General features: G+C 41.5%; 2 protein-coding genes across 5 annotated transcripts; both read left to right on the top strand.

The window, feature by feature from the left end:
* Positions 1–1,301: 1,301 nt before the first annotated feature.
* On the top strand, positions 1,302–4,660 carry rpusd1 (RNA pseudouridine synthase domain containing 1). 2 transcript variants are annotated; one of them, XM_070923545.1, is made up of 6 exons: positions 1,302–1,354; positions 1,927–2,150; positions 2,252–2,375; positions 2,526–2,628; positions 2,922–3,023; positions 3,367–4,660. In XM_070923545.1, exons 2-6 carry the CDS (start codon positions 1,960–1,962, stop codon positions 3,789–3,791), a joined length of 945 nt encoding a protein of 314 aa, XP_070779646.1. In that variant the 5' UTR covers positions 1,302–1,354; positions 1,927–1,959; the 3' UTR covers positions 3,792–4,660. The 2 variants fall into 2 exon arrangements, with proteins under 2 accessions (XP_070779646.1, XP_070779645.1); XM_070923544.1 differs by having other exon boundaries at positions 2,252–2,393.
* A 602-nt stretch (positions 4,661–5,262) lies between these two features.
* On the top strand, positions 5,263–9,302 carry slc25a17 (solute carrier family 25 member 17). 3 transcript variants are annotated; one of them, XM_070923447.1, is made up of 9 exons: positions 5,263–5,435; positions 5,875–5,935; positions 6,026–6,092; positions 6,455–6,606; positions 6,846–6,962; positions 7,128–7,264; positions 7,787–7,882; positions 7,998–8,083; positions 8,906–9,302. In XM_070923447.1, exons 1-9 carry the CDS (start codon positions 5,379–5,381, stop codon positions 9,057–9,059), a joined length of 927 nt encoding a protein of 308 aa, XP_070779548.1. In that variant the 5' UTR covers positions 5,263–5,378; the 3' UTR covers positions 9,060–9,302. The 3 variants fall into 3 exon arrangements, with proteins under 3 accessions (XP_070779548.1, XP_070779547.1, XP_070779549.1); XM_070923446.1 differs by having other exon boundaries at positions 7,128–7,276; XM_070923448.1 differs by lacking the exons at positions 6,026–6,092; positions 6,455–6,606.
* The last annotated feature ends 685 nt before the right edge of the window (positions 9,303–9,987 follow it).

The following is a 9,987-nucleotide window of genomic DNA, read 5'->3' as shown; positions in this document are numbered from 1 at the left end:
TGATAGCTACAGAAATGAAAGACTATGTGAGCGCTGGGGTCAGTTTCCTATTTCTACAACTGTCAGTAAAGTTGTCCTCTGCACAACTCAACATTTTAATACAGTCTGAGTTGAAAACCAGGGTCACAAGATTGCTGAAAATGTTTGGTGAATAAAGCACAGCATGATGGAGGAGAGCCTTTAGTTATTCTCAGGGGTCAAAGGGATGAAACTGTCCCTGCTCCAGGGGTTAGTACTTTCCTCTGCTGCACCTCGTGTATAACAATAAATCACAATAAGAAAGCACTGCTTGCCTGCAGTATCAATATAAGGAGAAAAACACATCAGCATTTCATTATCTCAAATACCACATGCTCATAATACTGGATCTAGTGTGCCATCAGAGCGGGTGACCTCTGCCAGATAAAAGTGTCGAGGTGAGCTTGAGGTGAGGGATTATGGACGTCACAAATAATGGGTGAGTTGTCAGTGCCTACTGACAGAACAGAAAAAGATGAAACAAATGCAATAAACATAATCCCCTGTGTCAAGATGATGGACTCCTACATTTCAGGATCAATAGTATTGCCAAACTCCATAATGTGGCCATCAAAAATTGATTTTAGTAAACTGTTCAGGAGAGGAGAGGAAATTACAGTAATCTGCTTTATTGAATGTTATATCCAGCCAAGATAAACACATTCACAGTTACAGTCAGTGGGTCTTTGTAACAGCACACACTGTAGCTTGTTATAGCAGGAAATTCACCGGTGAAACTAATATAATATAATATAATATAATATATATATATATATATGATATATATGTATAATCTGTCCATTGACTGAGGCCCTGCAACTGCATGTATCTAACTGCAATGCAGGCAGTAATAATGTTATACAAACACCTGTGCTTTTCCTACAATAACATGTCAAAAGGTCTTCTGTGATAAAAGGTCTATGTAGCTTCCTCTTCACCTAACCTGCATATCTTTGGACTTTATCTAATGTTTGCTCTTTTCTAAATCATTGGGTACTTTTACCACTTCTGGCCTCTAAAGAATATCCAAGTGAAACTCACACAAACTGACAACAGAGAGGCCCATTTGAACTTTGAGATGACAGAGCTGGGGGCTACATTTTGTATTTTTCATTACCAAAATACAAATTTACTGACTCAGTGATCCTACTTCTTGAAAGAAATCCCAGCTAGGACATACTGTCACACGTCTCAGTACAGTAGATGGCGCTGTGAACCTTTCACGTTGTTTTCTTTTTATTTTATCCGCCATCCGAAGAAGAGCGAGAGCCTGCGCCTGCGCAGTCCACGGCACCACTTGTGGGTTTGTTTACATACAGATGGACGCTTACTTTTGGTATGTAAAAAAATACACCACACATTAGTCTTGGATACTTATTCGTGGTAGTTAACCAGTAACTCGCAGTATTAAGACGCTAACAGATAGCTAGTTATATCATGGTGTTAGCATGCAGTAGCTAGCTAACAAACGGTGCTAACATGCTAATCTGTGTATAATTTGCTGCTACCTAACCAAAAGGTTGTCTTCCTTACTATTTGAAGCAACAATAGCGAGGGTGGTGTCGCAAAGGGGACATTTGTGTTATTTAGCAGAGACGAGAAAACTACGCCAGGCACAAGAGATGCTACTACCAGCTTTTCTTTCACAGTGCGGCACATGTTAATGTGTTGAAGCACCATGATTAAGACAGTAACTTCATCATCAGTGTTGCTGAGGCTGGTTTACAGCTTTGTTTGTCAGTGTGAGTTCATTTCATACGGAGCCCCCTAAGGGTCAGGTCGAGATTTTCGTTTAGGGATACTATTAATAATTAGTTTGCTTTCCCCCTGATAACAGGAACAGCTAACAACTTTGCTGATAATGATTATACCCCTGCCTGATTGTCATAATAAAAGCTGTCTCTGCAGGCCTGTATGAGTTGTGCCAGTTAAACGCTGCTCATGATGACCACAGAGCCTGCCAGCCCGGAGAGGCTGCGCGTGCTGTACCAGAGCGATGACTACATCGTGGTGGACAAACACTGGGACATCCGCATTGACAGCAAGATGTGGTACGAGAAACACACCGTGCAGGCGCAGCTTCGGCACCGCTTCCCTCAGCTAGCAGACCCCAGCACCTACTATGGATTCAGGTTAGACACACACACACACTAATATTAAAATACATCAGCTCACATGCAAAATGCACATGAAGAGTAATAGTCTCATCACCCTCATCACCCCCCCACAACAGGTTCTGTCATCAGTTGGATTTCTCCACAAGTGGGGCTCTTTGTGTCGCCCTCAATAAGGCTGCTGCCGGCCGGGCTTACCGCTGCTTCAAGGACCGCACAGTCACCAAGGCCTACCTCGCCCTGGTGTGGTACCCAGACAAAGTGACATACATGCACACAACAGAGTTATTACCTTATATGTGTCTGTATGTGACACTGCATAATGAATATTTGATGTGTGATTAAAAAGATCTATAAGGAAATGAAATTAATTCAGAATGTTTTGCTGCCCAGGTACGTGGTTGGGTAGAGGAAGAGACACAAACTTTGGACTTCTCCATCGGCAAGAACTCTTCAGAGGGAAAAACACACATGATGTGTATTGAGGGAACAGAAGGTACACTAACCTGGCTTGTGTGTGTGTATTTTAAGAGGTTTAAATAAAGAGGTTTAAATGGAAAAATTGAAATGTTATGTCAGCACAAGGCAATGGAAATGTGTCTTTTGAACTATTTTCTCTGCCCACCTACTCATTCAACTCGACCAGGCTGACTGAAACACACCTAATTTGCTTTTTAGTTTTTACAGAAGTTTTTGTCTAGAATTTATGAGAGTTCAATGGGAAGATGTATGAAGTACAGACTATTTTTCATTGTTCTTGCTCATCTTCCCCCATCCGTCTCTGGTCAGGTTGTGAGAACCCCAAGCCTTGCCAAACTGAGCTGACGGTGTTGGAGTATGGGCTGTATGATGGAGACCCTGTCACCAAGGTGCTACTGCAGCCACTCACTGGTAAAAAAAAAAAGTCATTTACATTTGTGAAACAGTCAAGTTTTCTCTGTTTGAAAATTGGAAATGAAGATCAATGACTAGCCAGACAATGGAATATATTTCATGTTTATACAGTTTCTTTTAATCTTGCCTGGACATTTGATTATGGTCGTCCTCATCTTCATCATACATTACATGCAAAATAAAATAAAAGATGATCACTGGTTAAGTAAGCATATTGTGTTATCTCACTTCTGTGAATGATTGGTAAATAATTACACCATTGTAGCATCTCTCTCTATATGTATATGTATGTATAGCACAGCTGTGAAAAGTCTTTCTCCCTTTCTGCCCCCCCCCCCAGGAAGAACCCACCAGTTGAGGGTCCACTGCAGCGCTATAGGCCACCACATCGTCGGGGACTTCACCTACAGCTCAGGAGCGGACGATGCCCCCTACCGCATGATGCTGCACGCTCACCTTCTCCACATTCCCCTGGAACCTCAGCCCCTGCTCGTCTCTGCAGGAGACCCCTTTCTCCCCACGGAGGATCCCAAGTGGCTCCCGCAGCGCTTTTTACGGACACTGACGGCCACTGTGGAGGCCCTGCTGGAGCGCAGGGTGGAGGAGGAGAGGAAGATCAAAGAGGAGGAGGAAAGAGAGAGGGTGAGAAAGAAGAAGAAGAAGGAGGAGAGGAGGAAAGGAAGCAGGGAACAGAGGACTGAAGAGGAGAGTGAGGAGGAGAGGAGGCAGTGTCAGGAGTGGCTGAGTGAATGGGCTGGAGACTGATGAAGATTTCTGTATAATTGATTATTTTATTTATGAATTTTAGCTGTTTACTTATGAAGGCCGTGTTGCATGCTCCATCTCATTGATCACCTGGAAGCAAACCAGCACCTTCATTCTCTCACAAACCAGTCACAAACATGTTAAAAAAAACATGCGTGAGTATGGAAGCTGCTGCTCTGTTAAACAGTTCATACAACAGGGAGCTGCCCATTATAACCAGTTACAGTGAGCTGCTGAGCAGTTCCACTGCAGTAGTGGTGAAATAAGTGCCTTGCTCAAGTTCATGTTGATAAGTGAGGGGTTAGATTGATGCCATTCATTTTTATAACACACGTTCCCATGATTTTATTTAATTCATGATTCATGACAAGTCTATGCTATATATTGTCAAATGACTTTGCCCTGGTAGGGAGCCTGAACAGCAGCATTTACCAGTTTTTTTTGTCCACATAAATTCTGGCAAGTCTAACAGCGTATAGCCTGCTACACTGTATGTTTCTTTGCATTTTGACATACAGTGTCAATAAAAAGTATTCCCTTCCTTGTTTTTTCACGTATTCTGATGTTTTACAGCTTTGAATCGCACTGTTTAACATAAATAAAGCTTTTATGTCAATGTAAAAACAAATGGCTACAAATTAATCTTGGTCCAGTACTAATACAAAAAGCTAAATAAATGGTTGAACTATATAATTAATGTTGCAGCCAACTGTTTTAGAGGAACATAGTTGAATGTAGATCAAATGTGTGTAACCAAGAAATGTTGGTTAATGGTAAATAAATAATAAATAAAAAATGGAAGGGCACGATGGAGAGAGGCCACCAAGAGAACTGTGTCAGCAATGACTGCATTATCAATTTGAATAAACAATCCGTCACCAGACAAATAGAAATGGCTGGTCTGTACCACATTGGCCCTGATAACAGCTGCATTGCAATCACTAAGCCTGGGATCTGTAGCAGTTTGGGGTGATCGCTGAGTTTGCAAACAAAGGGTTTGTGCAACTGCCTGAGTGAGATATGTTGAGCTCTGAGGCCACACACACACAGCTCCTGCTACCTGTTGCTGCTCATAGCATAAAGCAGCCTATAATTATTCCATCATGGTGTAGTTACAACTGCTGATGAAGGTGATCTATAAAGGTCTGAAGAGGGTGAAAGTTATTGTCCATGATGCTCAGTAGCTTGAGCAGCATCCTCATTGATAACAAAAAATAATGATAAAGTTATAGCAGAGCCCCCTCTCTATTGTTTCATCAAACTTGTATTAGGACATTTTTGATCCTGCAGATAGGAACTGATTGCTGAACTGAGGTACTTTGTTTAAATTTAAAAGAAATTAGATTAAAACTAACCACAAGGAGTAGCGTGACGAGAACTTCATTACCCATAATGCCGCCGTGCTGTGTAGAAAAACGTCTACAAGTCAGGCACATTCAAGGAAGTGTGGTGTCAAACGCAGCCAGCAGCAGAGTGAGGCTATAACAAGTGTTTTCTTTTAGAAATGGGAGTTTAAAAAATTGTTATTTGGTTTATTTCAGTCGAACAAAAGGTCGGAAGCATAAAAAAAATTAATTAGCATTCAAAATGAGCTCCGCAGTTTTCTCGTACGAGAGTTTGGTGCATGCTGTGTCAGGAGCAGTGGTAAGTTTTACTTGCACTATTCATGTCTGTAATTGAGCGTATGACGGCAGTAGCTATAGCTATATAGTTAGTGCTCATACGCTATAAGTGTTCCAAACAAAACTCCCTTCAGAGTTTAACGTCGTATATCACATTATATAGACCAAGATTTGATCAATGTTTTGATCAGCCTTTCCATTAATAGCAATAGCTTGTATTACACACATATAACCTACCAAACTTGCCGAATTAAATATTGTTTTATAATCATTCAGAAGATACCGTATCATCGGTCCCAGTGCGTGTTTTGTGCTCTACATACTTATGTCCCTTTAAATTAGAAGCTTTTTCAATGACGTTTTGATTAAGACAATGACTAAGATTTCTTCCATATGGAAGGCATTGCACGTTAGCTATATGCTGTGTCTCTTCACTGAATACTGATTGTGGCCTGTTTCAGGGAAGTGTGACTGCCATGACAGTGTTCTTCCCTCTTGATACTGCCAGACTGAGGCTTCAAGGTAAGAAGCACTGGTAATGCAGTCTTATTTACAGTCATTATGATAATCAGTGTAATGTATTTATTCTAAACAAGTTTTGTTTGTGTTCAGTGGATGAAAATAGGAAGGCCAAGTCAACTCCAGCCATTCTGGCAGAAATTATCAAAGAGGAAGGACTGTGAGTGAAAAAAACATTATCAGACCAGATTTAGTTGCTTGCCAGTCAATTTTTGATTCTATGTGTTATCTTTTGTCAATTCATAGATATAAAAACAGAACCTATGTTTACATACGTACAGTACATACATTGATGTCACAGTATACCCATAGTCATTTTGAGTGCTACAAATGGAGGTAAATTTGGTTGATCATTGCTGTCCTGATAATATCCTGACCTCCCTAAAATTACTTTTCACACATCACAAGCACCTCTCACATTTCCAGCTGAACTGAAAAAGGTGCAAACATATGTTCACTACAGTATAGCAGTAGAGGAGTTCTAAGATGTGCCTGTCTGTTTGCTGCCCCCCTCCCCTGCAGACTGTCCCCATACAGAGGTTGGTTTCCGGTCATCTGCAGCCTGTGCTGCTCCAACTTTGTCTACTTCTACTGCTTCCACAGCCTGAAGGCCAGCTGGCTGAAGGGAAAGCAGTCGGCACCCAGCTCTGACTTAATCATAGGCATTGCTGCAGGTGAGAGAGTCATTGTCCAGATCATAAACATCTTGTTTCAGTGACTCAGGACAAGAAAGTCCATCTAATTCCACGAGTCCACGTCCATTTCTTCATGACTGAGCAGGGTGACACTACTTTTCCATTTGTCACCAGAGACGAGCTATGTAATGTTCTCAGTGTATGACGATGCTACAGATTTGCAAATGTTGACACTGAGTGTTTGTTGTCTTGATTTTCATCTGCTTTCTTGTCTCTAGGTGTCGTAAACGTACTGGTTACTACTCCTTTGTGGGTGGTCAACACCAGGCTGAAGCTTCAGGGTTCCAAGTTTCGCAATGCCGACATACGGCCCACCAATTACTCAGGCATCCGGGGTAAATGCTCATTGTCTGATCATGCCTGTTCTTATAAGTCAGTGTTTATTCACCACATACAGTACGTAACATTCAGTGCCATACTTGGATGCTCTTTGGTTATCACCTCTCTTTCTCTATCTTTTTTTTCCAGTAATGGCTCATTTGCTCTTTTGTTTTTCACAGACGCATTTGTGCAGATCATCCGCGATGAGGGCGTGGGAGCACTGTGGAACGGGACCTTCCCGTCCCTGCTGCTGGTGCTGAACCCTGCCGTCCAGTTCATGATTTATGAAGGCCTGAAGAGGCAGCTGAGGAGAGGAGTTCCCAGAGAGGTGAGTGAGAAACAGAGCGAGATGAGGGAGGGATCAGAAGCATACAAATATTAGAAGAAAAGGAAGGATGGACACTTAATAATAATAGTAATACAGTAATATTACATCATGGTTATGAAATAAATGAAAAACACATGTGCGCTTGTAATTAACCTATGGAAAAGTAAAGGAGGAGGAGTTACTTCATCCCATCATCTGGATGAGTAGACGCTTGATATGCAGAGACTTGTTAATTCTGTTCACATGAGTTTTGTGAGGCTTAAACAGGTGAGAGAGGCTGAACATGTGTGCCCAATTTCATACCACGTGCATTTTGACATTTTCGTGGTCTACTGGAGCAATTGTGTATAACTGTATTAGCAAAGGATAATCTGATGGTAAAGGAGGGGAGAGTTACTTATTCACCTAACCAGTTAGTGTGGACTTCCAATAGACAAGCACACTCCTCAGATCTTTAGGCTTCCACTGTTCCACTAGTAACATGAAATGTTTTCTTCTTTTTCCTCCAAGCTGTCATCTGTTGAGGTCTTCATCATTGGCGCTGTTGCCAAAGCTGTAGCCACCACAGTTACGTACCCACTGCAGACAATACAGTCCATTCTCAGGGTAGGTCTGTCTTTACAGTCTGTGCCTGTGGGTCTGTGTTTACACATGTAAAATTAGAGACATGTGGTTTTCCCATTTTTAAGAGCACATGTTTTTTGTTTTAAAATCACTACAGTTTGGCCAGTTCAACGAGTCAACGGCCCAATCACAACTACTTTCCAGTCTAAGGACCATCAAGTGTCTATTGGTCAATAGAGTGAGGTGGGTTCAAACACACAGTGCAAAATGCAATGATGATGCATACATCTGAATTAGCACTTGTAGCAGTTAAATTACAAGGCGTTTGTCATAAAATGTGAAAACGTGTGGTAAACTAACTTTGACTGTGTTCAGACTGGCAAATCTGGTTTTGTCGTATCCAGATTAGTCTGGACAGCAAAGTACTAATTAAATCTAATTTTCAACAAATTCACTACTAGAGAACTAGAGAACACATCTCTGGCCTACAACTTGCTCCTATGGTCTTTATATGGGTTGGCATATGTAAATACTGTATGCCCGTGTTGTTACCACAGAAAACATTACAGATGAGTTAGCAATCCTTGAATAAACAAATCTGGCCCGATAAGTTATGCAAATAATTTCATTCAGTCAGAACAATGGGCCTCATGCAGGAACATTTTGGTATTCTTATCCTAAATCTCTCGTACTTTTTCCTTCGAGGTTTGCTCGTACAAGTGCTCCAAAATTGCCCGTTTCAACTTATTGAATGCCACCTGTTCATGAGCACCTGTACGTTCATGAGATTTAATCATTAGCATAACCAAAGTGAGAGAAGCTGCTCTGTCAAAATATGCCAATAAAATCTTCTCTCAGTAAATTGGCAAACCCACGAGGATGATAATACAGTGAACAGAATGTTAGTTTTGCATTGCGGATATTTTAGTTAGCTTTTGTGTGTGCATGAAGACAACACATCAAACACAATCTGCATGAATAAATAATAATAATAATAATAATAATAATAAAAAGACTTCTACTCTTTTATATGTAACATAGTTGTTATGTTTTGACCTTCTGTAGGAAGTATGGCATGTTGGGTCTGTTCAAAGGCCTGGAGGCCAAGCTGCTGCAGACGGTGCTGACTGCTGCCCTCATGTTCCTTCTCTATGAGAAGATTGCCAGCTGCACCTTCAGAGTCATGGGACTGAGCAACAACCACTACAAGAAACGCTAGCCAGCAAGACACTTAGCCACCGATGGACACTCTACACTGCCTACACTGTCTACACTGCCATATTAAAGCACTGACTGACTGTAGTAATCACTGCTTACAGACCCCATGATTGGGACTTTATCTTATTTGAAATCTGTCACTTTTTTGTGAAAACAGTGAATCTTTAATGGTGACGTCATTCTGCAAATACCCTAACCAATAAAGCATTACAAAGGTTAAGTAAACCTCTCCCTCTGATTATACTGATTTTGCTACTTTGTCGGCACATAAAAAAAGAGCAGCAGCAAGAGGAGGACCAGTCTGATGATGGAAATCCTGAAACAGATTGACAGTCAACAATCTTGAGTACAACACCCCCCATTAAAGCTAAACTTTATTGGCCTTTAAACCTCCTAAAACGGCTGAAGTCACTTAAACGTGTAGCTGTTTGTTTCAGTTGTATAGAAAGTTGTTGGGGAGTGAATGATGTCTTGTAGAAATTATACAATGGATGTTTTTCATTTTCAACCACTACTTATTATTGTCAGTGCCTAACCTGAGCAGTCGAGCTGTCTACACACCACAGCTGGTGACTCCAGGGTCCACTCAGTCAAGACTTCCCTCTGTTTCATCTTCAGTGTACCAGCACTGCGACTGGCTCCTCCCACCAACACAACATCATCAGACCCTGAACAGAAACAAGAAAGTAAAGTGAGTTTCATTAGATAAGAAATGAAACCAAATCAAAGCAGCAGCTCCTCTTTTACCTCCTTTTTTTTTTTAGCTGAGCCTGAGCTTCCACAGTCCAGGAGAGCAGACTCATGGCCTTCACACTGGAACCCCTTGGTCCACATTGGACCGTCCACTGGGGGGCTGAATGAGCCCCACAGCCAAGCTCCCCTCAGACCACCTCTCTTCTCTGTTTACCTCTTGAGTTTTGTTTTCCTTC

The sequence above is a fragment of the Enoplosus armatus genome, chromosome 17, assembly GCF_043641665.1.
Source record: "Enoplosus armatus isolate fEnoArm2 chromosome 17, fEnoArm2.hap1, whole genome shotgun sequence".
Taxonomy (NCBI): Eukaryota; Metazoa; Chordata; class Actinopteri; order Centrarchiformes; family Enoplosidae; genus Enoplosus; species Enoplosus armatus.
The sequence above is the reverse complement of the archived record's forward strand: the minus strand, read 5'-3'. Positions and strand labels throughout refer to the sequence as shown.

Excerpts from the sequence above, each read along its gene's own strand:
- rpusd1 (XM_070923544.1), top strand. The coding sequence starts at position 1,960 with ATGATGACCACAGAGCCTGCCAGCCCGGAGAGGCTGCGCGTGCTGTAC. Across the intron at positions 2,151-2,251 it reads AGCACCTACTATGGATTCAG|GTTCTGTCATCAGTTGGATT; the intron begins GTTAGACACACA and ends CCCCCACAACAG. Across the intron at positions 2,629-2,921 it reads GTGTATTGAGGGAACAGAAG|GTTGTGAGAACCCCAAGCCT; the intron begins GTACACTAACCT and ends GTCTCTGGTCAG.
- slc25a17 (XM_070923446.1), top strand. The coding sequence starts at position 5,379 with ATGAGCTCCGCAGTTTTCTCGTACGAGAGTTTGGTGCATGCTGTGTCA. Across the intron at positions 5,936-6,025 it reads TGCCAGACTGAGGCTTCAAG|TGGATGAAAATAGGAAGGCC; the intron begins GTAAGAAGCACT and ends GTTTGTGTTCAG. Across the intron at positions 7,277-7,786 it reads GGAGAGGAGTTCCCAGAGAG|CTGTCATCTGTTGAGGTCTT; the intron begins GTGAGTGAGAAA and ends TTTTCCTCCAAG.